The 27,661-nt window shown below is 39.1% G+C and overlaps 1 protein-coding gene across 1 annotated transcript; it reads right to left on the reverse strand.

The window, feature by feature from the left end:
* Positions 1-16,484: 16,484 nt before the first annotated feature.
* LOC121374549 lies at positions 16,485-17,354 on the reverse strand. Its single transcript, XM_041501655.1, has one exon. The coding sequence runs from the start codon at positions 17,352-17,354 to the stop codon at positions 16,485-16,487; it is 870 nt and encodes a 289-aa protein (XP_041357589.1).
* Positions 17,355-27,661: the final 10,307 nt, after the last annotated feature.

The following is a 27,661-nucleotide window of genomic DNA, read 5'->3' on the forward strand; positions in this document are numbered from 1 at the left end:
GTGATCTTAGGTCTAAGATCGCTTCGTGGGACGGGGCCCTGGTCAACGCAACTCAAAACCGTCCGTGTTAAGAACGAGACGCACGTAGCGGGATGATGCACGTACAAGGGGTGTCTATCCAAAAAATCCACTTGGAATGTGCGTACACTGTGGGAATATCCCTTCCTATTTGTGATTGGAACACAAAGCCACTGTCTGTCACATTTTAATAATCTTTCATGCTGCAAAGTGGCACCAGCCAGGGAAATGTGGCCCGTATATTTCATGTGTCACAGTCGCTCATTAGCCGACTGAGGGCCCGATATCGGCAAACCCAAAATGTGGATGACTGTTCGCGTTCGGGGCGGCTAAGGGTCACGATTCCAATTCAGGATCACCTTATCAAATCCCAGAGCATTGCCGGTTTAAGGATCCGCGGGGCCTGTAGCACAAATAACAGCGGGGCCCCCTTCCCAGGATATATATTTTGCAACCCCTCGGGGAGAGGGAGAAAAATTACCTGGGGAAAATAAATGTACACAACACGGAGGGGCCCCCTGAAGCGCAGGACCCGTAGCACGTGCTACATGTGCTACTAGGAAAAAACAAGCTCTGTCCCATAGACGACAATAATTATAGTGGCATATATTGCTAAAACTTCTACATGCAGCGTATCAATCGAAATATATATACACATCATATATATAAATACTACCACTTGTCACCCGTAAAGTAAATCAGAAAAAATGGGGGTTAAGCTGCTCTGTTCAAACATAACGGATAACGTCAGTGAGTTCCGCACAAACATATTTTAGTAGGACCCCGCACATGTTTCAAGCACAATGGTAGTTGATACATTGACACTAGTTGAAATTAAATTACAGGAATTTACTGGTTAGATAAAACAACATTTAATCACAACAAACAATGACACATATACTCCAATGGCAAGCCTGGTAGCCTCAACTGGGGAATGAAAAGTTGGGTGCACCTCGAACTTTGACCCACTCAGATACTATTTGGTGTACGGCTACCTATAAGGACATACAGTTTCAGATATCGAGGCCAATAATTCATTCAAATGGCAGACCAACTCCATTACATGCTACAATTGGAGTCGGACACCGTTTAGATGATTCAGAACCGGCCATCTTACGTCACGCCACGTTTGATGGCAAGACACCTTTCTGCCAGACGGCAATGGTGTACACGTCATAGACATTGGGCTACCAAACGTTGGGCTGGGGTAATGTTTTCCCACGAGTCCCGATACACACTAGACTTCCATGATCGACATGACCGTGTTTGGAGACGTGCCGGAGAACGTACATGAAAGATCCTTTTCTACTAATGGAAAAAATTTGCGGGTTTCCTTTCAAAGACAATATGTGAGAATTACCAAAGGTTTGACATTCAATAGTAGGTTATTAAGAAATCAGTGTGCTCTAGTGGTGTCCTCGTCCGCTGCTGCTACACAAGCTACTCCTTTCAAAAGTAAGCACGCGATTTTTATAGATAGGACAGTATATACCACAGTCTATGAAATGTCAGTCGCGGAGCACTAATTGTGAAGAAAACTTTTCAAGTACACCGAGGGCGATTGATTCTGCGTCGACCCATCGCACCTCAAGCGAGCTAATGCCGTGACTTGGTGGTTATGTTCTGTCCATGTAAAATGAGTCGGCTGTTCCCGACGAAGCGACACCTGTCGGTGTCAGTGCATTTGTCCATCCAAATCCATCCAAATTGCTCCCAAATGTCTTCCACATTGACAGAGTGGGATTTAGCGCAGTCGGTTGAGTGCTCGCCTGAGGTGCTTGCCGTCGAAGGATCGAACCATCTCGGTGGATCCATTCAACTGATTGAGGGGTTTTTTCTCATTCCAATCAGTGCACCACAACTGGTTAAAGGCCGTGGTATGTGTTTTCCTGTCTGTGGGAAAGTGCATATAAAAGATCACTTTCTGCATTAGGAAAAATGTAGCGGGTTTCCTCTGATGATTATGTGTCCGAATTACCAAATGTTGAAATCCAATCTTTTACATGCACTTTCCCACAGACAGGAATGCAGATACCACGGCCTTTGACCAGTAGTGGTGCACTGGTTGGAACGAGGAAAAACCCAATCAGTTGAATGGATCCACCGAGGGAAAACATAACAATGCTTGTGCATTATTTCCACGTGTGTTGTAGGCTATATAGTTCGAAAATTAAACAAAATATCCATATTTAATTCACATGGCGAAATTTCTACCTGGTCGCCATGACAAAATATCAATTACTTATATTTCGGCTTCTGAACCACGTAGGAGGTGGATTTTGACAGCTAACCATGCATTTCCCGGGACAAGGAATCTTAAGTCAGGTACTCAAAATACATTTGTGAGCCATCTTCAACTTCAGAATGGCCTTCTTGCCTATAATATAGCCGCTGAGAAGTCTGCTATCCCACAAAAACACAAGTCCAAGAAACGCAGTGTCTCAAGTTTAAACTGCAAAGGACAACATGTTAAGAATGTGTTTCCCTATTACCAGTAGGCCCCTATAGGTAGTACTAAACCAAATAACTTTCGGCTGGGTCAAATTTCGTAATCAAGCGGAGCATGGGCGTATGGGGACCCCCCCCCCACCGGGTCGTACACCCATGCTTAGCGGAGTACATTGGCCGGAATTAAAGGGACATTCCTGAGTTTGCTGCAATGTTTAAGATGTTATCGACTAACAAAGACTTTTAACGACTGTAATTAAATATCAAATATATTTTCCTACATAAAATATCAGTGGCTGTATATTAAACATGTTTCTGATCGTTCTAATATTTGTACTAGGTTAAATTTCGTTTTATTTCCTAAAATATATTTTTTCGTGCGTACGAAATTATTTGAAGACGAAATCCAGTCTGGGCTTCTTACAAATATTAAGACGACCAGAAACACATTGAATATACAGATACTGATATTCTAAACACATTGAATATACAGACACTGATATTCTAAACACATTGAATATACAGATACTGATATTCTAAACACATTGAATATACAGATACTGATATTATAAACACATTGAATATACAGACACTGATATTCTAAACACATTGAATATACAGATACTGATATTATAAACAAGAAAATATATTTAACTTGTTACCTTGTTTTGTTTTGTTTTGTTTTTTTTTTTTTATATTTATTTATTATTATTATTGTCGTTTTAAACAAACTGTATGAGATTTAGTACATGTAGATGTATGAAATGAAAAATATGTTTGGTGGCGCATCCTTGGCATCCTCACTTTAATGCCAATACGATATAGAGCTAACGCCAAAATCACGTTGGTACCACAGTAGGCGGTAAATGGAGGTTATAAGAAATTTCACACTTTTTACTAGAAGTGAACATATTGGTCATTTTCTGTTACATATTTACCCCTCTAAATAACAAAATATACTGGTACTGAATCAATCGATAAGTGCAACGTATATATTCAGTACGGGGGTATTTTACATATTATAGTGGACTGTCTAAAGCGGATTCACTTGGGACCGATAAAATATGCCAGTTTGGACAGAGTTCGTCCAGAGTTACGGCTCTTGCGATATATTGATCAGAAAATACCAACGTAAATAAACCGTCATATTAATCAAACGTTTGGACTATCATGTAAGACATTAGCCCGAGTACTCTGACTGTAAGAGAGCTAGACGGACATTTGGACATAAATACGCTCTCATTACAGTCGGAGACCAACCTATGTATATTTTTGGCAATTCCTGACTACCAAACGGTAGGCAAAGATTCCCGCTCTAATACCACAACAATCCTATGTTTGACGTCAATTACCTTTACATCGATCATTTTCGAGTTAACTGATACAAAAAAATCCACATATTAATCACTAATACACATACTACACAAAGAAATCCGACAGCACCCACATTCAGCTACGCTTCGTGACACTCCGTCGCCATAATTACAAAGCTCGGCGATCTATTTCGAGACGTAGATCACGTGATCGCACACTGGGCGATCCTGCCTTGTGCAGCAGTTACAGGGGCCGTCTCATACCAAGCGACGTTACAATATGGAAGATTTGGCTAATGCCGTGTACAAATTCCTGTTCTACGCAGCCGTCCACTTTTATCATCGAAACGTTCTTTACAGCATGCACATTCCATCGCAGAAACACAAAAAGAAACTAATCCATGTTGCAACGTCGCTTGGTATGAGACGGCCCCTGTAACTGCTGCACAAGGCGGAATCGCCCAGTGGCGATCACGTGATCTACGTCTCGAAATAGATCGCCGAGCTTTGTAATTATGGCGAACGAGTGTCACGAAGCGTAGCTGAATGTGGGTGCTGTCGGATTTCTTTGTGTAGTATGTGTATTAGTGATTAATATGTGGATTTTTTTGTATCAGTTAACTCGAAAATGATCGATGTAAAGGTAATTGACGTCAAACATAGGATTGTTGTGGTATTAGAGCGGGAATCTTTGCCTACCGTTTGGTAGTCAGGAATTGCCAAAAATATACATAGGTTGGTCTCTGACTGTAATGAGCGCGTATTTATGTCCAAATGTCCGTCTAGCTCTCTTACAGTCAGAGTACTCGGGCTAGTAAGACATCTGTAAAAGCAAGACAATACTTGTTTTAGTGACTGGTATACTCCTGAACTATATGTGCGTTTCTAAGAAACCAATCAAACTCACGATAAACAAAATACGACATGTCGTCAGTGAGAAGCGGGCTGGGACACAAGTTCAGACCCGACTTTTGAAAGTGGGATATTAACATTTGACTGTAATCAAAATATGTGTTCAAACCAGAACGCATATAAAACAACAAGCAGAATAAATAACATTATTTTATTGATTAAAATCACATGAAACAGGAGTTAGAATTAATAGTTTTATTGTTTTAAACAGATTTATTTGATTAAATGCAAGTATGAACACATACAAAATTAATAATAATCCGACTTCTCTTGCTACCTACACCCGTTGCAATAGGTGTGGTTCATTGGTTATTAAGCCTTCGATGAAGAGCGATTAGGCTATTTCATAACACTTTGATGTCCTAATTATTGGGGAACTGCCGTCATTGTTTAAAAGGTGACCACTGGCAGACAGTAGGTGTCAGATCGAGTGCCGGTGTAGAGAACTAATTACTACATAAACCGTTCTTTTGTTCTTGAATTTGCATCCGAAGTCCGGAACCGGCCTCGGTGGCGTAGTGGTTAAGCCATCGGACTACAGTTTGGTAGGTACAGGGTTCGCAGCCCGGTACCGGCTCCAACCCAGAGCGAGTTCTTAAGGGCGCATTGGGTAGGTGTAAGGCCACTACACCCTCTTCTCTCTCACTAACCACTAACCAACTAACAACTAACCCACTGTCCTGGACAGACAGCCCAGATAGCGAGGTATGTGCCCAGGACAGCGTGCTTGAACCTTAATTGGATATAAGCATGTGACGGAACATGTGGCGATGTTAATTGTTTTAGAGGGCTGTGTGCAGCGTGGTTACGTAATACCACCGCGCGACGGTGGTCGAGCTGTTCCCAATATGCACTTAAGACCAGGTGGGCTTTGTTACGTAATACCTCCGCGCGACCGTACCCTCTAATACACACCCAGACCAGCTGTGGAGGCCATGTGGCCAGTAGTTACGTAATACCTCCGCGAGTTCTGTTTTACGACCTTGTTTCCTAGCGGTTGGCGACATCTAGTCTAACCATCTAAGAAAAAATGTCGTCTTGGTCGCTGTGGAAAATTCACATGATAGGGGGAGTACCGCGATGTGCCCCCAGGTGATATTCGGCTTTTGTAATAAATAGATAGGATTTTTAGAGATATCGGGGAGAAACATAGGAAGGCTCCCAGGGAACGTTGTCCATCCGGACTGGTAAATATATTATTTCTGCTCTGTTGTATAACCTTGATGTGATTGATGTGACTTTAAATATTTTAATACTGTATTATACCAATATTATTTAGACAGTGTTTCCGGTAAACTGACGAAGTAAATTGTAGGCTTCACTGTCTAAAATTATTAAAGCTTAACCAGTCATCCTAGAGGACCCAGGTAAACTGTAGGTTATTGTCTTTATTGTGATAGGTACCAGTATTAATTCTGTATTACAAGGTTACTGAATGAGTAGTTAAGGGTTAATTAAAAATTAACCAGTTAGCAATAGAGTTGTAATTCCTTTATTAATTAAGTTCCCCTGGAAGCGTTTCTCAATTATCACACGTGTGTGTGTGTTGTATCACGGTGAAGTGATTAGAATATTGTGTAAACTAGACACCTAGGGATTAACTAATTAAGTGATTAGTTCTGGGTTGTTATTATTATTGTTGTTGCTAATTAATTACCTGCGGCAAATATATTTGTCAGCTTAAGGTTAATACAGATTCCAAAGTGTATTGTGTTTTGTTGTGTTTTCTAGTGAACTAAACGTGCTATATTATACATACTTATATAAGATCTTATCTCTGATCATACCTAGAACCGAGCCACGCGGGTATTGGACTGCCCGTTACAGAGAGATCTAATAGATATACAGTTAGGAGAGATATTTGGATAATCGTGTTTTTTATTCAGTTACGGGTATTATAGGATCCCCGTGACAAAGCACGAAAATAAGTTGAAATGAATGAACGAAGTCCGGAATAGACAGCATCTGGTGTAGACAGAGTTTTATTCCTAATATATTAACGGTAGCTGGACGGGACTTTAAAACTGTGTCGGTTTACACAGAATGCCGGTTTGGACAGAATCCACTGTATATTATATACCATTTCAACGAGACGTCTTTAAATAAGGGACGGGAGTGGTACAGCGCTCGCCTAATGCGCAGTCAGTTTAGGATTGATTCCCGTCGGTGGGCCCATTGGGCTATTTCTCTTTTCAGCCAGTGCTCCACAACTGGTGTAACAAAGGCCGTGGTATGTACAATCCTGTCTGTGGGATATTGCATACAAAAGATCCCTTGCTGCTAATCGAAACGAGTAGCCCATGAAGTGGCAGCAGCGGGTTTCCTCTCTCGATATATGTGTGGTCCTTAACCATATGTCCGACGCCATATAACCGTAAATAAAATGTGTTGAGTTCGTCGTTAAATAACACATTTCCTTCCTTTCTTCTTTATTAAATAACACTTGCTAAGTGCACTTTGACAGAAATCGCTATGGAATTGAATGCAATCACAATAAACGGGGTATGGAGGGCCTCCCCCAGAAAGAAAATGGGTCAAGTTTAGGGTTAGGCTTAAGAAAATCATACAGTAATGATAATAGTCGTTAATTTTGTCAAAAGGTTAACTTAAACAAATAAAATCTGCAAAAATACTCGTTTTACCCTCTGGCAAAAACCATGTGCATCAGAGTGTCCATACTATTGTTTGTAACACCTTCTCGATATCCCCTACTTAGCCTCAGAATAACTGCCATTCCTAGTTTTCGCCGAGTACTTAGTAGGTAGATGTATATATTAACTGGGCCGTTGGAAGCCCGTTCTTGTTGCTAGTTTTATTTAATTGTATCGAGAATGTATTTCTTTTACGACGACTACAGTTACAGGGAAACGATCGAAAACGTCTCCCACTTGAAAACTAACGGCCATCTTGATAGCGGAGTGAACAACGGTCATTTTGAAAGCGGCATGTCCAACCCACAGATTACTAAGAATCGTCCTTTTCGGCGGAACTCGCTGAAAAACAACAAACGGACACAAAGAACGATCATCTCTGAAATCGTTTGTCCACAAGAAGAAGACGCACAAACGTCGTTTGGAGATGTGAAGACTTCGTCAGACGTGGACTTGAGTGTAAGGGGTAGCAACCTGACGATCAACGCCATTGTCAGCCAGCTGGGGAATCTGGAAATTGTTATGGAGGATACGATTAACATGGACTTCAAGGACGTTTGTTGTGCAGACAATGAAAAGCAGTCGATCAACTTGGACTGGCCATACAAGACGGCAACTGGGAACCTGAACCTGCCGTCGACTCCGGCAATATCCAGACGACATTCAGTAAGCGTGGCCTCTCCTGTCGAACTGCCCAAAAGTTCCATGGCATATTTGCGATCGCCTATGGGATCAACATCTTCGAGATTTCGACACCAGGGCAGACGTTCGGTTGTTTGGGCCGACCAAACAAAGACCCGCAGTTTGGAGACCGTGCATTTCATCGCCAGGCGCTCCACATCTCGGGATCAAATATCGTTTCCCATTAACTGGATTCGTGAAAAGTGCAGCAGTGTGGGTAAGTGATTGAGATCGTAAGTTTAAAGAAAGAAAAAACAAATTCTAGAAAGATCTAAGAACTGTTTAGACATTACCTCTGGCGGAACATTTCGTAAATTGTGTTGCAGAGTGGACTAGGTGCGTTACACAAGAAACATTGCATGTGGCAGAATCATCATTTATCGTAACCATTTGTGTGTTGATGGTTATAAATACACGTTGCAAAATAGTCTGTACAGAAAACAATGACATGAACTGGAGTACATTGGTAAAATTTAGACAATTATTCTACATAGAAAGCAAATGTATGTATATAGTATATATGCTGAAAAGGAAAAGAAAGGCAAATATTAATTTAGTTCTCTTTAATTCATTTAAAATGATTCAGTTTTAATTCGTGTAGGTTTTGTGTCTTTAGTGTACATTTTCGGCCCATTTCAACAGTCCGTTTACTGAATTAATTGTATCATGAAAACATATATTTTAAAATATTCGTGTTTCTTTTGTTGGTCGGTATTTAGTATATGCGTAGTAGTAACACACAGAGCAAGCATTGACATAATATATGAACTACACGGTAAATGTATATAAAGGAATATCCAAAATGTTTCATGATCTTTTAGTACCAACTTGAAAGAATGGTATGCACCATTATCTAAAGGATTTAATTGTAGAATGTGTGAAAACTATTTTTTTTTTTTAATCAAATAAATGTATTTTAAAACATAAATTTATTAAACACAACACTTCCCAGTGAAACATGACAATTGTAAGATTGTAAATCGTGTACCAACATATACATGAACTTTAAATATGTTAGAATATATATTTCAGATGAATAAATGATTCATTGAAGTATTGTTTTATTTGATTATTTTTTTATAAGACACGAGTGAGTCCGTGTTTTTAGAATAATTATGTTTGTTCATCAGAATTACAGGGGTGCGGATTTACAGTGGGGGGTCAGGTTATCGGTTAGGCGAGTGTCAGCCTATAGCATTTTTTTTTAAATGCCTAAAGAGTATTTCTAGATACTTGTTCTTAATGTAACCAGTTGAGATGTGTTTACCATTGTGAGGTACCTACATGTATTTAGATTATTGCATGAGCATGAAGTGCTATAGGGTGTATACTACCAAATCAAATCCCATAGACGACAATAGTAGCATATGAAAGAAAGGAATGTTTTATTTAACGACGCACTCAACACATTTTATTTACGGTTATATGGTGTCAGACATATGGTTAAGGACCACACAGATTTTGAGAGGAAACCCGCTGTCGCCACTTCATGGGCTACTCTTTCCGATTAGCAGCAAGGGATCTTTTAGTTGCGCATCCCACAGGCAGGATAGCACAAACCATGGCCTTTGTTGAACCAGTTATGGATCACTGGTCGGTGCAAGTGGTTTACACCTACCCATTGAGCCTTGCGATAGTAACATATGTGGTTAAAACTCCTACCTGCAGCGTATCAATCGACATAAACGCCATGGATATAAATACTACCACCCCTCAACCTTAAAGTGAATCAGAAAAAAATTGGAGGTCAAGCTACTCATTTCTGAGATAACGAGTAGCGTCTATGACTACCCTAGTTCCGCACAAAATTCGAATACTTTTTTTACAGGTACCCCATACATGTTTCAAGAACAAGGCTACTTGACACAGCGGTACTAGATGAAATAAAATTGCATACATGTTTTGCCCAGATGAAACTATATTTTTTTTACAACCAACACACTCACATTTATCACCAATGACAGGACTTGTGGTGTTCACTTCTCTATCAAAAGGGTGCACCTTGAACTTTGACCCAGCCGGAAGTTATTTGGTTTAGTACTACTTATACGGAATTTATTAAACGAGTTTGGGAATTATAAATTTTGAATGGCACTCTTGCGAATGTTATAATTATTTATTATCCACAAACTATGATTTTGAACTAACGTTAAATATGATTCTTACACGCCCGTTGGTGAGAACATCATTCGTTATTTTTTATAACATGTACGTTTATTGACAATTTCAAGACATAAAACTGGCTGCTCCTAGGTGATGACCAAGTCACCAATGCCATACATCCAATTAAAAAACAGTACGATCGAAATCGAGTACACTGTGACGTATAGTTAACTTGACAATCATTTGTCTATGACGCGTTAGTTAGCTATACGCGAAAAGGCTGTAAATAACCTTTAGTCGAAAACGATGTTAAAATTTCCTTAAAGGAATGCTAAAGCAAGGCTTTTGGACTGGTGTGTATATTCAACGATACATAATGCACATTATTGCTTAATATCAACAAGTATAATCGTATAGTTAATTAATAAAACGGTTAAATGTGACGGCTATTATATATAACGGGCACAGCCATTTTCTACCATCCCAGTGAATACGCCCTCTGGCGAGCTGGTGGTTACGTAATACCTAACGTGCCACGTCAGGAATTAGTCTTCGAACTGAAGAAACAAAACATACCTGACTTTTGGGGATGCATCGCAATGTTCTGTAATAATATCTATCCCAGTAACACAGCAATGTGTATATGTGGTTTATTTTTCAATACAAAATAAACCACCATTCTCAAAGTGTTGAAATAGCTGTATTATATTTTGTATATAAATTAACTCACGTACTGAAATAATAGTCGGAGTGTTTTCTTGCTTAATTGGTCTTTTCTTTCCGTGGCCTGTACCTGTGGTTCTTGATTGGCAGGTGTATATTTAGACGGTCCCTAGACACTGTGTCTAGACACACTAAAAAGACATGCCTCTTTTATTAAGATCACAGGGTATTGTGTGATAACCTCAAATCGTAATGGACTTTACCAGCTTTATTACTGTAAGTAATTCTGTAAAACCCTTGATTAAGTAGACTTTCCCATCTAAAATCACAAAACTGACCAATTACGTAGTCCCAGAGAAAAGAAAATTATCACTTAGGTATCGTGAGTGGTCGTTTTTGCTCGAACGTATCCTACCAATAGGCCTAATAATATACATTTTTTCTTTGGATTTTTTAAAAGAAAACAAATACTATAACTCCATTTCGTTATATTGATGCAAATGGAAATATATTTAATTAAATAGTTTATTATACTATCAAGTCATTTATTTTGTTTTATAAGTCAGGTTGATGAAAGCGAAGCGCCTTGTCGTAAATTAGAGCATTTGTTTACACTGTGCATAATAGAGAAGTTGGACCTGAGCTGACGTCACTTCGATCCAAGCTATACCACCGGACGTCACAAAAACGAAACAAAATGGCTGCCCCCAGTTAGCAGGAATAATCACTGGGTTTTTTTTATTAATTCTAAAATTACGCGTTTTTCATTTGTTAAAGTGTCAGTATGTGTTGGTGGTCCGGGTATGCATCTTTCCAACACATAAGGCTCTTGTTGGAGTTTAGTCTACCTTTAAAACACGTTTTTTGAGAATATGTAAGAAACAGAATACTACACTCGTGTCCGTTAGATACCAATTGTCTTACAACTCGCTAGATACATTTTAAAAGAATTCGTTGTGAAATAAATGGTTATTTAAAGGCACTCATGTAGTATTCTCTATTTGTACTCGCTTCACAGTCGACATTAATGACATCCAGCGATGCCAAATACAGTGACGTGATTTAACGTCAATTTCGAAAAATGCGAATCGTTGTCAGTAGCGTGCAATAACAGTTTTAAAGATATTGTTCAATCTAATTAAAATTAGCTCCACTATTACATGTGGATCTAAAGACAGCCAGTTGGAGCTCATATCCACCAATCAAAACCTTACTTGCAGAATCCTGCCAGTGATTTAAAAATAATTTGAAAACATTCCGAATTATTCTGAGGGTATACGACATGTTTCGTGTGAATTACGAATGCCTTAAAACATGTTTTATTTTATAAAATAAATAAATTTTAATGTAAAACTGAAGACTGATTTAGTTTTTTTTTAATTTTATAAATAAATAAATAATTTTTAATGTAAAATTGAAGACTGATAACCTACCCCGTATGTATTGGTATGGTTCGCTGTACTGCGGCCACTAAAATAGACCTCGCCCGATATTTTTAGAATTTGTATGCTCCCAAATAACGTTATAAAAGGCGAAGTGTGATTGGTCAATATTTAAATTATTATTTACAGACGAAATGTTACCTGGACATTGGGAACTACGCAGTGTTGTTAGTTTTAAATCACTGGCAGGATTCTGCAAGTAAGGTTTTGATTGGTGGACATGAGCTCCAACTGGCTGTCTTTAGATCCACATGTAATAGTCGAGCTAATTTTAATTAGATTGACTCAATAAAGACAGTAAATTAACCCAGCTGACCCTTGTCTCTATATTTTGGCCTCAACGGGTTAGATGAGTCATGATATGTAATCCCCCAGGGCCACGCCCCGAAACATGATGTTTAAATAAATTATTTCACTTTGGTGGTTTGGTTTAAAATATTAAAGCAAAATTTTACTTTTTAACATTTAAAGCTGCCGTATTGTGGCAAGTCTGCCATTTGCGGGAGATTCGGTGCCATAGGTTCGAGTCCCAGCAACGGCACGGGACAATTTGTGAGGCCAGAAAGGATTTAATTAGAGCTAGTTCGTTAATATCTATGTATGTAACAGTCAACCTCGACATGCATTACAATATATAGATATTCATACATCAGTACATACATATTTGTGTGTGCGCGCCTGGTACACTGGCTGGAACGAGAAATAGTGTATCAAAGTCAATGGGTTGTGATCTGTAGGTGTGTATAAAGTTAAAGTTTGTTTTGTTTAACGACACCACTGGAGCACATTGGTTTATTAATCATCGGCTATTGTATGTCAAACCCCATACATTTATCCATTAGTACTAAGGGGTCTTTTATATGCGCCATCCCACAGACAGGATAGCACATACCATGGTATTTGATATACCAGTCGTAGTGCACTGCATGGAACAAGAAATAGGCCCACCGACGGTGATCGATACCAGACCGACCGCTCTTCAGGCGAGCGCGTTACGACTGGGCTACGTCTCGCCCTGATCCATATTGCGTCATCAGGTTTTTTTTGTTGTTGTAATAACCGCGTGTTAATACGTTCAAACGGCCTCGGTGGCGCAGTGTTTAAGCCACCGAACTAGAGGCTGGTAGGTACAGGGTTCGCAGCCCGGTACCGACTCCAAGCCAGAGCGAGTTCTTAAGGGCTCAATGGGTAGGTGCAAGGCCACTACACCCTCTTCTCTCTCACTAACCAACTAACCCACTGTCCTGGACAGACAACCCAGATAGTTGAGGTGTGTGCCCAGGACAGCGTGCTTGAACCTTAATTGGATATAAGCACGAAAATAAGTTGAAATGAATGAACAGCCGTATTACAAAATGCGCTGGGGTTCAGTCTAAGATCGATCCCCATCAGTGAGCTTATTGGGCTAGTTCACGGAGTGATGTAATAAAGCCGTCGTGTGTTCTGTCCTGTACTATTCCTGTCGGTAGGTCCATTGGTCTATTTTAGTTCCACCCAGTGTTCTATAAATTGTGTAAACTAGGCCGTGGTTTGTACTATTAATAGCAAGGGATCTTTTATATGCACCATTCCACAGGCATGATATCACATGCCACAATGCCATAGCATTTGTTATACCAGTCGTGGTGCACTGGGTGAAACGAGAAATGGCCTAATGGGTTCACCGCGTATATATATGTGGTGGGCATGGATTTCTTTTCTAGCGCTAGACTGTCGCAATTACCAATGATAATATGAAACACTAAAGTCTGCTTTCCATATATCCTGTAGTAGATTTTATTTAAGGGAACACGTCGTCGGATCTGCTACGGAACTATCCGACGAAGATTATCGGCTGCAGTGTTGCCATATACGAATTGTCTGCGTAGGTCTGTGTCCGTTTGCGTTGGTCGGCGACCTGCTACAGAGTTTATGGGAACCAGTATTAGCAGTCCATGATTAAGCAGTAAGTTAGTGTCCAACATTCGTTTTCTTTTTCCTGCATTTATTATTTCTAAACAAAAACAAGGGGATAACATTTCTTTCAAAATATTTATTTCTGTATTTAAAAATCAAAGCTCAAAACTGAACATGTTTTCATATAAAATAAAACAAGTCGCTAATTTGCTTTTAGTGATATAAAAAATGTGGCAGGTAGACAATATATTTGTAAAAAAAACAAAAATTAAAAAAATTAAAAAATCAATAATAAAATAAAAATAGACTGAAAATATTGGTTATGTGTACAGAACATTTAAAACAGATAAAAAGAAAATGCATTTTTAAAATAAATGTGAAATTCACACACTAAAAAAAAGTGTTTAGTATAGTTGTATCCATCAAATAAATATGAACATATATAAAAATAATCTTCTTTGAACTGGAATCATTCTTACCAGCACATAACATAGTCCGCCATAGTTGCAGCTTGGATGGAAGCAAAATATACTTCCGGGTTTTTTAAATTATTTTAAATGTTTAAAGATGCATTATCGGTTCGAGTTAATTCCGTCTAAAATCCAGTAATAATAACTGATGAACTCATACACTATTTTCACATTTGAGCAGTGGGGTTTTGTTTTTTGTTATTGTTTTGTTTGTTTGTTTGTTGTTGTTGTTTGTTTTTTTGGGGGGGTTTTGGTTTTTGGTTTTGGTTTTGTTTGTATGTGGGGGTTTTTGTGGGAGGTTTTAGTGGGTTTTAGGGGTGTGTGTGTTTTTTGCTTTGTTGTTTGTTTTTTGTTTGTTTGGGGTTTTTGGGGTGCATGTAGTTCTTATGCAAGTTTATAATCAAAGACAATATTTAATATACTAGTATTACTATTCGAATAATACAAAAAAAAGTCAAAACTCGAAAGGATTCTGGTCTAAATTTTCGCCATAACACTGCTGATCATAAAAAAATAAAACTGTTATGAAATTCAACGAAACTAATTCAAGACGTTGTAACTTTGGTTACTTGTAACCTAGGCCTACTGAATATACATACATGTATCCATTTTAATACGGTCATTGGTTTCATTATGTAAACAAAACGCTCAAGTCGGCAACTAATGCAACTAACATTTAGTTGAAAACAAAACGTTTAATTTGACAACTAATGAAACAATTTTTATTTTTATTCGTAAATGTGATCTAAAAATAATTTGTTCAAAATAAAGCAACAGCTTTGCCATTAACCCGTAACAGAATTAACTTCAATGTGTAACATTTTGAGACAACTTTGAGCACACACAAACACACACTCACACTCACTCACACTCACACTCACACTCTCACACACACACACACACACACACACACACACACACACACACACACACACACACACACACACACACACACACACACACACACACACTCACGCACGCACGCACGCACGCACGCACGCGCTCTCTCTCTCTCTCTCTCTCTCTCTCTCTCTCTCTCTCTCTCTCTCTCTCTCTCTCTCGTCCTCAAGTAGTGAACACTGGTTAAAAACATGCCTGCATCATAGCTAACAATGGTTATAAACAGGTCACAACCACCATACATAGAAAACAAGTTTTAGCATATTATGATCATGAGATAACATTGGTTACAAAAAAACTGTCACAATTCGCCATATATTTAGCGGTAACGTTGGTTAGGTACAATAAACTGACCATTTGGCATTAGTCACCATATTTATAACGAGTTCACCAAACACCCGAAACAGACCACAGGTCTCGAGAATATTGGTTACAACAAATAGGCCACAGTTCACTATATATCTTGAAAATAATTTAACATTGGTTACAACAAACGGGCCAATTGCGAGTTAACGTTGGTTACAATAAACGACCACAAGTCACCTTAAAACACTTCAATCTGGCCATGCGTCACTGTATATAATTCAAGTCAACGTTGGTTACCGTAAACGGACCACAAGTCACCTTAAAACGTAACACTTCAAGCTGGCCATATATTTCGAGTTAACGTTGGTTACAATAAACTGGCCACAAGTAATCTTAAAACTTAATTCTTCAAACTGACCACAAGTCAGTGTATATCTTGAGTTAACGTTGGTCACAATAAACGGGCCACAAGTCACCGTAGACCTTAACTAACACTTCAAAGTGGCCATAAGTCATTGTACATATTGTTTTTAACATTGGTTACTATTAAACAGTCACAAAAGTCACATGTACGAGTATCCGATTTAACGTTGTTTGCAGTATGACCACAAGTCCTCGGATATCTCGAATGAAGTGTTGGTTACAACGTTAACACACAGGACACGCGTTTCAACTGACGTTTCAACAGTCATACGTTAACTTCCGAATCCCACAGCTTGTTCTTCGTGTTTTGAACGTGTCCGCCATGCTGGCCACGTCCCTGGACAGTGGGCAGTGGCGGAGTGTGTGGGCTTTGTCCCCGGTCGCCTTGCAGCTCGGACAAACGTAGTTTCGGAGGACTGGACAAATGACTTTGCCCCTCGAATCCTTCAGCACGTGTGTTGTGTAAAACTCCTTCGGTTCTCCGTTTCTCCGACAGAACACGCACACATTGTTTAAAGAAAATGCGTCCGCTGCCGCCTTTATTTCATACCGACATGCGTTTTTCACCATCCCGTGGACTATCTGCGACAGGTCCAGATTTGTGGTAGGACTAGCGCCGTGGTCTTGCACTGGGGTGTAAAACTCGCAAACGTCTGGTACTTCATTGCATTCGTTTCTTCGAGTGCAGAGTTCTGGTGATCGCGAGAAACTACGTCCCGATATGGCTCGACCGGTTGGAACACCATCCAAACCGATTGGTGTGAAAATGTCATTCACGATATCTACTGGCGACATCGCCAACACTGAAACTACTGGAGGTGTCGTGGTTAGTGATAATGATGATGGTGATGATGACGTCGACGTTGACGGTGAAGATATTTCGGGTACTGGTTCCAGTGGATGATTCCACTGAGTTGACGCTGATGACGATGTGTTGCCGATGTCCACACTGCCGCTGTTGTCGGATATTAAACTATCCATAGAAGAAGAAACTGATAAGTTGTGAATTTTCTGTGGAACTTCAACAGGCAATCTGGTTTTCTCCTCCGATGTTGAATCTATGTCATCAGATTCAAACAAAATTTCGCAAAGTCCCAAATAATCCGTGAAAATGTCAAAGTTTGCCATTTTGTTGGTTTAACACAATATAAAATACCTTCTAATCGTCACAACAGAATTTGTTAATTTGTTTAGAAACATCTGTGCTTAACACTTTCATTTGTTCTTGGATCATGGAACAATTTTTTAAAGCGAGGTGGGATGGCATTAACAATGCGTCAATAGCATACAGCAGATTAGTTTCGATTTTATACCGAGTAATATCTCTGATCTCATACAGTTGACTGAGCCAATTTGACAATATATTTCTTATATTTTTAAGGATTTTAGTAACATTAGTATGTATAAAATGTACAGCGTGAGAGATGCGTTTTACCGTTATTTAAAAATAATGGAATCGTCCCGGACTACAGGCGATGATTGTATCCCCAAGAGGTCACCCTCAACGGTTCACATCAAAGGGATATAAATAGCCGCTGGAGGCGTTTGTTGTTCTGTTGGTTGAGATGTATACTAGACAACATAATAAACGTCGAAATAAAGTTTGTTTCGTTTAATGACATCACTAGAGCACATTAATTTATTAATCATTGGCTATTGGATGTCAAACATTTGATAATTTTGAAATATAGTCTTAGAGAGGAAACCCGCTACATTTTATCATTAGTAGCAAGGAATCTTTTATCTGCATCATCCTATAGACAGGATAGCACATACCACATCCTTTGATATATCAGTCGTGGTGCACTGGCTTGAACGAGAAATAGCCTAATGGGCTCACCGACGGAGATCGATCCTAGACAGATCGCGCAGCAGGCGAACGCTCTACCACTGGACTACGTCCCGCCCTAAAGGTCAAGATATACATATTGATATCATAATTTATTATAATATTATATTATATTATATTATATTATATTTTTAATAATAATTATCATTATTATTATTGGTTGGGTTTTTATTATTATTATTATTATTATTATTATTATCATTATCATTATTTTATTTTTTATTATTTGTTTATTCATTCAATGTATTGTTCCTGTTGTTTAACTGAAAAGACAGAGGTTGTGTTTATTAAATTGTTCTTTTAAATATGATTATTGAAGGAGGCTACTTACTTGTCAAAATAGTTCGATTCCTCATGATGGAATCCACACTAACAACAATTTTCGTTTGTACGTCAATGTGGCTTCTGGTCAGTCATTGCTAAATGCTACGAATATTGATAAAATATTATTGAACATTGGGGTCCGAATTGACGAAGCCTGTTTTCCTAAACGCAGGTGTTTAAGCATTGTAAATGTATGTAGTTACACGCGAGTAAGACAGGTGTTTAAGCATTGTAAATATATGTAGTTATACGAGGGTAAAAAAATAAATAAACGGGCTTTGTATTCCAGGCACTGCAGCTTTAATATATTATAAAATTAACGACACGGTCCAGAAAAAGCAAAAACACACCCGTTGTCGTATATAGGCTACTGCTGCCAATTAACAGCAAGGAATATTTTAAATGCGAATTCCCGCAAACAAGATAGCGCATACCACAGTGCCTGGATTGGAATGTGTGTGTGTATGGAAGGGGGGGGGGGGGGGGGGGGGGGGGTCATTCCGTCCCAACTAGTGTTCTTGTTACGTGTTAACTTGTCCATTTAACCATTTTTTTAAAAAGGTAGTTCGGCTTTCGAGGTTATAAGTTGTGAGAATTTTTGTAATTGTTGCTTGTGTAGCATCCAAAAACAAATATCTAACATCTAACAAAAACTAAACAAACAAACAAACAAATATTCTTCTATTTGGGTGTTCTTCTGTTTTAATGTTTGATATGTAGAGTTAATAGTTAAGTTGTTTTGGGTGTAGTTTGATTATGGTCCCATTGTAATAATCATTGTAATAAAATTAGGAGTATTAAGAAATAAATAGTAGTAAACTTTCTTTTCAGAGTAGTTCCCTGGTGTAGTTAGAAACAAAATACTAAAAATGACCAGGTTTTCTGTACGTGCTATTTTTTACGGCAAAAATTCAAAATGGCCATCATTTTGGTCAAAAATATATTATTTATCTGGCATAAAATGCAACTACATTGTACATAACATATTTCAGGTCCTTCATGATTATTTTTCATAAAATGCATGTATAACAAATTAATACACAATACAACTACCACAACTGCTATATCAAAAACCGTGGTATGTGCTGTCCTGTATGTGGGAAAGTAGATAATAATATATAAAAGATCAATTGCTGCTAATGGAAATGTGTGATGGGTGTTCTTTGAGGACTGTGTGTCACAACTGTCAAATGTTTAACATCCAATTCCCAATGATTAATTAATTAATGTGCTCTTCGGATCTTGTTAAACAAAACAAACTTTACAATACAACTACATATAATCAGTTCAGAGACGCAGGGGAGACAGGGGAGAACAATTTTAACTATTTATGTAAATAAGTACTTTGACATCTCGGGGGAGCGGAATTTAGCTCAGTCGGTTGAGTGCTCGCTTGAAGTGCTTGCGTCGCAGGGTCTAACCACCTCGGTGGATCCATTCATCTGACTGGGGTTTTTGTCGTTCCAACCAATGCACCACAACTGGACGAAGGCCGTGGTATGTGCTTTCCTGTTTGTGGGAAAGTGCATATAAAAGATACTTTGCTGCATTAGGAAAAATGTAGCAGGTTTCCTCTGATGACTACGTGTCAGAATTACCAAATGTTTGATATCCAATAGCCGATAATTAATTAATTAATGTGTTCCGGTGGTGTCGTTAAACAAAATAAACAAACTTCTTCTTGACATCTCAGCACATTAGTGATCATCATCCCAGTAACTAGTTGCTATGTCTCTCCCATACGGACCCCTGCGCGTGCTGTAACCTCACCGTGGTGCAGGGGTGTAACATTCTCTTTGAGAATGGCCAATACAGCACAAATTGAAATGTTGAGTAAAAGTCAGTATCTATCTGTGATATTTGTATTTTTGCACAGTTCTTTACACTGTTTTTATTTAAATCTTGAATTTTTATATTGGTGTTGATCATCACCTTATTTGTTTGCATTACCATAGTTTGACACCCAATAGCTGATGTATTTTCCGTGCTGGGGTGTCGTTAAACATTCATTCATTCATACTCCCATACGGAAGATACCATCTGGAATACTGTTGACACAGTTGGAATATGGGTGGGACGTAGCCCAGTGGTACAGCGTTCGCTCGATGCGCTGTCGGTGTGGGATCGATCCCCGTCGGTGGGCCCATTGGGCTAATACTCGTCCCAGCCAGTGCACCACGACTGGTATATCAAAGGCCGTGGTATGTACTAACCTGTCTGTGGGATGGTGCATATAAAAGATACATTGCTGCTAATCGAAAAGAGTAGCCGATGAAGTGGCTACAGCGGGTTTCCTCTCAATATCTATGTGGTCCTTAACCATATGTTGGATGCCATATAACCGTAAATAAAATGTGTTGAGTACGTCGTTAAATAAAACATGTCTTTCTTTCTTTCAGTGGAATATTATCACCTGACTGTGATTTCAATAGAATTACGTTTTAGGGACACTGTTTCAATGAAGCATTTCTGGTTGCATTTGTTTCTGAGAAATGTACCCGGAGTTCCCCAGCACTTAATATTTCCATTGAAATCATTGTGAAACAAACACTCAGATGCTGATATACCAGGTGTGTGAACAGCACTCCATATCAGGGAATCTTTCGTATGAGAGGTACTAGTTCTTGGATGATGATGATGACGATGATGACTAATGTCAAAGTACTTACTTGCATCTATAGTTAAAATTGTTCCCTTCTACCTCTACTGTATCTCTGAACCTAACTATTGTATTTAGTAGACTCATGAGAAACTAATAATTATGACTTAATTGGCATGTATATTGTGTAGTTGCATTCTATGCCAGATAAACCATATATTTAGGGTCTATATGGTAGCTATTTTGAATTTCGCCATTAAAAATAAAGAGCACACACAAAAACTTTGGGGACTTTTAACATGTTGTCCTTACTATATCGGGGAACTATTCTGAAAAAAATAAGCTTAGTACTATTGATTTCCCGGTTATGCTCTAATGCCGCTAAACCCTTTTCCACAAAGCGATCTTAGATCACCTTAAAGTTAAAGTTTGTTTTACGTAACGACACCAATAGAGCACATTGATTAATCAATCATCGGCTATTGGATGCCTAACATCTGGTAACTCTAACAGTCTTAGAGAGGAAACCCGCTACATTTTCCCATTAGTAGCATGTGATCTTTTATATACACTTTCCCACAGACAAGAAAGCACATAAAACGGCCTTTGACCAGTTGTGGTGCATTGGTTGGAACGAGGGAAAAACTCAATCAGTTGAATGGATCCACCGAGGTGGTTCGATCCTGTGACGCAAGCACCTCAGCCAAGCACTCAACCGACTGAGCTAAATCCCGCCCCTAGATCGTCTTAAAGGGACACACCCTAGTTACGTTTATTTGTTAACCATTACGGCGTTGTTTTTCGCTATTAAACCCATTTTTCACAAATAAAATTGCACTTTACTTACATTTTATTATTTAGAATACACATTTCCATTCACCTGAAGTGCTTTTTGGTAATCCTGATGTTTGTAAAACCACGAAATGCATTTTTTGCATGTTTTCACAAAACGTGTTGTCGAGAAAAAACCGTTAAGCAAGCGAGGTCCAATCTATTTTTAATGTCACAGACGTTGGTATATCACGTGACCGTTATCATTTTGGTTCGGTTTGTTTTCTCGTGCACGGTTCGCGTAATCAAACATCCGATTTGTTGTTGTTCATTTGTGAGATTTTTCTTCACAGTTCGTGAACATTTTCAGTAACAATAAAGTTCAGACAAGTGTCTCAATACAAAACGTTACAAACCCTTAAAACCAATAATTTTGCTAAGTCTTACGATATCTGGAGAGGGGATACAACCAGGACAGAACAGTTGGAACATGTCCAGGAGAGGTGAAACGAACGCACCCCAAGTCTGTGAAATTTGTCGTGACATAGGCATTGTTGTGCTTCTACCGGTGACATCAGAATACTAACTTTCAAAATTATTTCAAGCAATTGGGACATGGGGATTCCCATGGTATTTATCGATATAAAACCTGCTTTTTCACTCCATTTGATAAAAACGTGATCTAAGTGTGTTACAGGTTTGTAGATTAACTAAATTATAATTTATTTTCGCTGGATGGAACTAGGGTGTGCGGCTTTAAGGGCATAACTAATTTTCCTTTGCGCTAGGTTGTCATTACACGTTCATTCATTGGTCCAGCGCTCAGAACAAATCAAAGGTCTGTGGCGTCAGATTTAGGAAACGCTTGAAGTATTTTAGACGTCGCAATTGCTAGTTTTCATCATTAATAAAGTTTTAAAGTTTGTTTAATTTATCGACAACACTAGAGCACATTGCTTTATTAACCATCACTATATAATGTTAAGCATTTGGTACTTTTGACATGTAGTCTTAGAGTAAGGGGAAAAAAAGGAAGACGTTTTATTTAACGACGAACTCAACACATTTTATTTACGGTTATATGGCGTCAGACATATGGTTAAGGACCACACCGATATTAAGATAGGAAACCCGCTGTCGCCACTTCATGGGCTACTCTTTTCCATTAGTAGCAAGGGATCTTTTATATGCACCATCCCATAGACAGAAATATCACATACCACGGGGATCGCTCTATAGTCGGAAGGTCCAATGGTCCTAAGGTTCAATAGTCTTGGGTTAGGTCTATAAACCTTCCAACTACTGAACATAGGGTTAGGGTTGAACCTTCGGACCATTGAACCTTCGGAATATAGAGCTGTAACCCATACCACATGTTCATCAAATTAAGGTTTGTTTTGCGTGTGTAAATCGGACGTGTGTGGTCCGTCGCTGTGCGTTTATTACCCACAGACACATGTATCTGAACTACGTGTGTTAATTAGACCACGTCGATTTGCTACTTTGATGTTGTGTTGTCTTGGAAACAAGGCAATACGAAGCTAAAGGATGGCGCGTGTGTATGAGGGGGTCGAGATAAACTGATCATATAGAGTTCGGGCCATGCTCTCCCAGAAAATATTTTTTTTTTAAAGAAACTTCGCATGGAGCAAGAGGTTCGACCCTCACCCCACCTCCTGATTGGCTTATTAACAATCATAAATATATAAAATTCAACACACGGGGTGCATCGTCCGTTGACCTGTTTCGGTGGAACCGTCGCTTTGCGCAACAGTAGGTACATTGGAAGATCCCTGACCTCTCTGATTTTTGCATGGGGAAAGTAAACAAACGTCCGTCACATTCACAGAAAAAATTCGTAACACTAAGGTTAAAACGAGCAAAGAAAGCAAGATTGAACTTAACCCACTCATCAACACGGCACATTTCTTAATACCTTTTTTGTATGATTTTCAAACTGTTATTTGAAAGAAAACTTAATTTTTTTAATTATTTCTGTTCTCTTCTGTACGGCTGGCTATCTTATTATTGACAAAACTGTTAACAGATACTTGCCAAAAAAATATATATTTTAACATAAATATATTTCTGGATATCTGTTTATATATTTATTAAAACTCAGAATGCAGCTTATATATTTTAACAAAACAATTTTACCATTATAAGTATTCATTTGCTCAACTTAAAAAACGATTGCAAGACATCAGAATTGTTATACATGTATTCGTTTTTCTAAAATGTTGTCCCTAACATTAGTACACGAGGACTCGAGGACATTTTGTAATATGCCTTAAAAAAACATTTACAAATTATTATAAGTACATGTTTTGTTGAACAACATACATGTTTTGATAAAACACTGAAATGTTTTGTGTTAGAAAGTTTTGGTTGAAAGCTATACCACAAAATGTTTCACTCACTAAAATAAAAAAAAGTAAAGTTTGTTTTATTTAACGACGCCACTAGAGCACATTGATTTTTTTTTATCTTATCATCGGCTATTGGACGTCATACATATGGTCATTCTGACACTGTTTGTTTTTTTAGAGGAAACCCGCTGTCGCCACATAGGCTACTCTTTTACAAGCAGCAAGGGATCTTTTATTTGCGCTTCCCACAGGCAGGATAGCATAAACCATGGCCTTTGTTGAACCAGTTATGGATCACTGGTCGGTGCAAGTGGTTTACACCTACCCATTGAGCCTTGCGGAGCACTCACTCAGGGTTTGGAGTCGGTATCTGAATTAAAAATCCCATGCCTCGACTGGGATCCAAACCCAGTACCTACCAGCCTGTAGACCGATGGCCTAACAACGACGCCACCGAGGCCGGTCACTCACCGAAATAGGTAACGTAGTTAACAATATTTACGGTTGATGCATGCTACATGTTTTGACGCACGTGCGGTAAACTTTGCTACATAGCGGCCAGTTTGGTTCTCATTTAAAGCGTAGAAATACCAATATGACTTGTGCCCCCACCCCCACCACTGGAGGCTGTAGTTCTCTCCACATCCACATAAGCGTACGAGACTGCACCCCCCCCCCCCCCCCACACACACACACACTTCCCCACCCCGCAGTGCTGGAACGAATCCTTAAATTCAAAAACGTTATTTTGTCAAAATGGAACCTGTTCACCATATTTTCCCCATCATTCTACAGACAGTATTAGTTGTAATCCAAGTAAACATGCGTAGTGATTCGTTTGCATCCCTATTTTATTTAATGACGCACTCAAAACATTTTATTTACGGTTATATGGCGTCAGACATATGGTTAAGGATCACACAGATTTTGAATGAGGAAGCCCGCTGCATCCCTATTTAGCTGTTTGGCAATAATGCTAATATAAATATGAATAAGTGTGGTTATGTAAATTCGGGAATTTTCGTTTAATTTCGGTCAAAATTCAGTCCCACTCCCACTCCCATCAACCCCCCCCCCCCCCCCCCCAAAATATGGAAGTCCGTTCGCCTATGCGGCACTCTGGACAGATATTATTCCAACGAGCCTGTGCTGTTATCTTTTATCAGGCAGTGTCAGTAAAGACCCATTCAAAGCGCTATGGCGATAGTTATGTCGCGTTTTCTCGACCGATTCACGATTCACTGTAGGCCTACCCTTCTGGGGTTGTTTTCTCGACCGATTCACGATTCACAGTAGGCCTACCCTTCTGGGGTTGTTTTCTCGACCGATTCACGATTCACTGTAGGCCTACCCTTCTGGGGTTGTTTTCGGGGTTTTTGGTTTCATCTTCACGGGGCGAGACATAGCCCAGTGTTAAAGCGCTCGGCTGATGCGTAGTCGGTCTGGAATCGATCCCCGTCAGTGGGCACACTGGGTTATTTTCTCTATCCAGTGCACCACAACTGGTATGACAAAGGCGGTGGTATGCATTATCCTGTCTGTGGAATTGTGCATATAACAGATACCTTGCTACTAATGGGAAAATGTAGCGGGTTTCCTCTCTGAAACTATGTCAAAATTACTAAATGTTTGACATCCATAATTAATAAATAAATGTGCTCTAGTGGTGTCGTTAAACAAAACAATATTTAAACGTTCTATCAGGCGAACCGCCTACCAATAATCTGGGCCACCCCGGACCCATCCCAACCCCAGGTAGCAGTCGATAGGTCTGTCTTTAATAATTACCTTCAAAGTGAACAACAGATCGCTTGTAAACACATCTCTCACTTACCTTCGCGGTGTCCTGGCTGGCGGTCAAAACTACAAACATTTGTTAATCAGTGACGTCTTTGAAAGTAAAACAAAATCTGCAATTATCAGCTTTGAAACTAGTTTTAAAAATGTTACATATGCAACAATTTTTTTTTTTTTTTTTTTTTTTTTTTAGGTGTAGACTTCAATTACTTGGGGGGGGGGGTACTTTTCACTGACAGCCATGCGACCCTTCAAATTGCTCCAATCTCATTTAATCCTATTCAAATACCTACTTTTGTCGGACACCAAATAGCCGACGTGAAATTTTTTGCTGGGGTGTTGTTAAACATTCATTCACCAATTCCCTCCTTTAATTTATGTTTGTGCTTATATCCAATTGAGGCTCAAGCACACTGTCCTGGGCACACACCGTAGCTATCTGGGCAGTCTGTCCAGGACAGTGGATTAGTTGTGTGTGGTTAGTGAGAGAGAAGAGGGTGTAGTGGTCTTACACCTATCCAATGATTCGTTAAAAGTCGCTCTGGGTGCGAGCCGGTACCGGGCTGCGAACCCTGTACCTACCAGCCTTATGTCAGATGGCTTAACCACACACCACCACTGAGGCGGGTTCCCTTCAATCCTGGGCCATTAGGGCTGTGATCTAAATCAACACCAAGTCAATACAAAATGTTGTCTTTAAGCCCCAGCTATGTTTAATCTAGTGTATCAGACACAACGCTATGAAACAAAAACATGTGGTAACTTACTGTTAAAAACCAGAATGAACGTTAAAAGGTAGTTCGTTTTGTTTAACAAAACCACTGGAGCACATCGATTTATTAATTATCGGCTACTGGATATCAAACATTTGGTAATTTTGTTAGTCTTTGAGAGGAAACCCGCTACATGTTTCCATTAGTAGCAAGGAATCTTTTATATGCACCATCCCACCGACAGGATCGCACATATCACGGTCTTTAATATACCAGTCGTGGTGAACTGGCTAGAGCGGGAAATTGTCCAATGGGCCCACCGACGGGGATCGATCTTAGACCGAAAGTGCATCAGACGAGCGCTGTACTACTGGAGGATCGATCCCCGCCGGTGGACCCACTTGGCTATTTCTCGTTGCAGCCAGTGCACCACGACTGGTACATCACAGATCGTATGTACTATATTGTCTGTGGGATGGTATAAAAGATCTCTTGCTACTAATGACAAAATTGTACCTGGTTTTTCCTCTAAGACTATATGTAAAAAAATTATCTAATGTTTGACATCCAATAGCCGATGATTACAAAATCAATGTGCTCTAGTGGTGTTGTTAAACAAAACAAACTTTGGGTACCACTGTGCTACATTCCGTCCTAAAATATAATAAATGGATGAAATAATTAATTAATGTGCTCTTGGGTTATATTTTTCAAATAATGCACGTCTAAATCTATCCGGGTGAGGGGAGGGTGTGTGAAATCTGCAATATCCAGACTATTAAAGGGACACACCCTAGTTACGGCTAGTTGTTAACCATTACGGCGTTGTTTTTCGCTATTAAACCCATTTTTTCACAAATAAAATTGCACTTTACTTACCGTTAATTATTTAGAATATACATTTCCATTCACCTGAAGTGTTTTTTGGTAATCCTAGTAATCCTGGTTTTTGTAATACCACAAAATGCATTTTTCTTATTTCTTAAAAACGCACGCATGTTTGAGAAAAAACC

This window comes from Gigantopelta aegis, chromosome 6, assembly GCF_016097555.1.
Source record: "Gigantopelta aegis isolate Gae_Host chromosome 6, Gae_host_genome, whole genome shotgun sequence".
Lineage (NCBI taxonomy): Eukaryota > Metazoa > Mollusca > Gastropoda > Neomphalida > Peltospiridae > Gigantopelta > Gigantopelta aegis.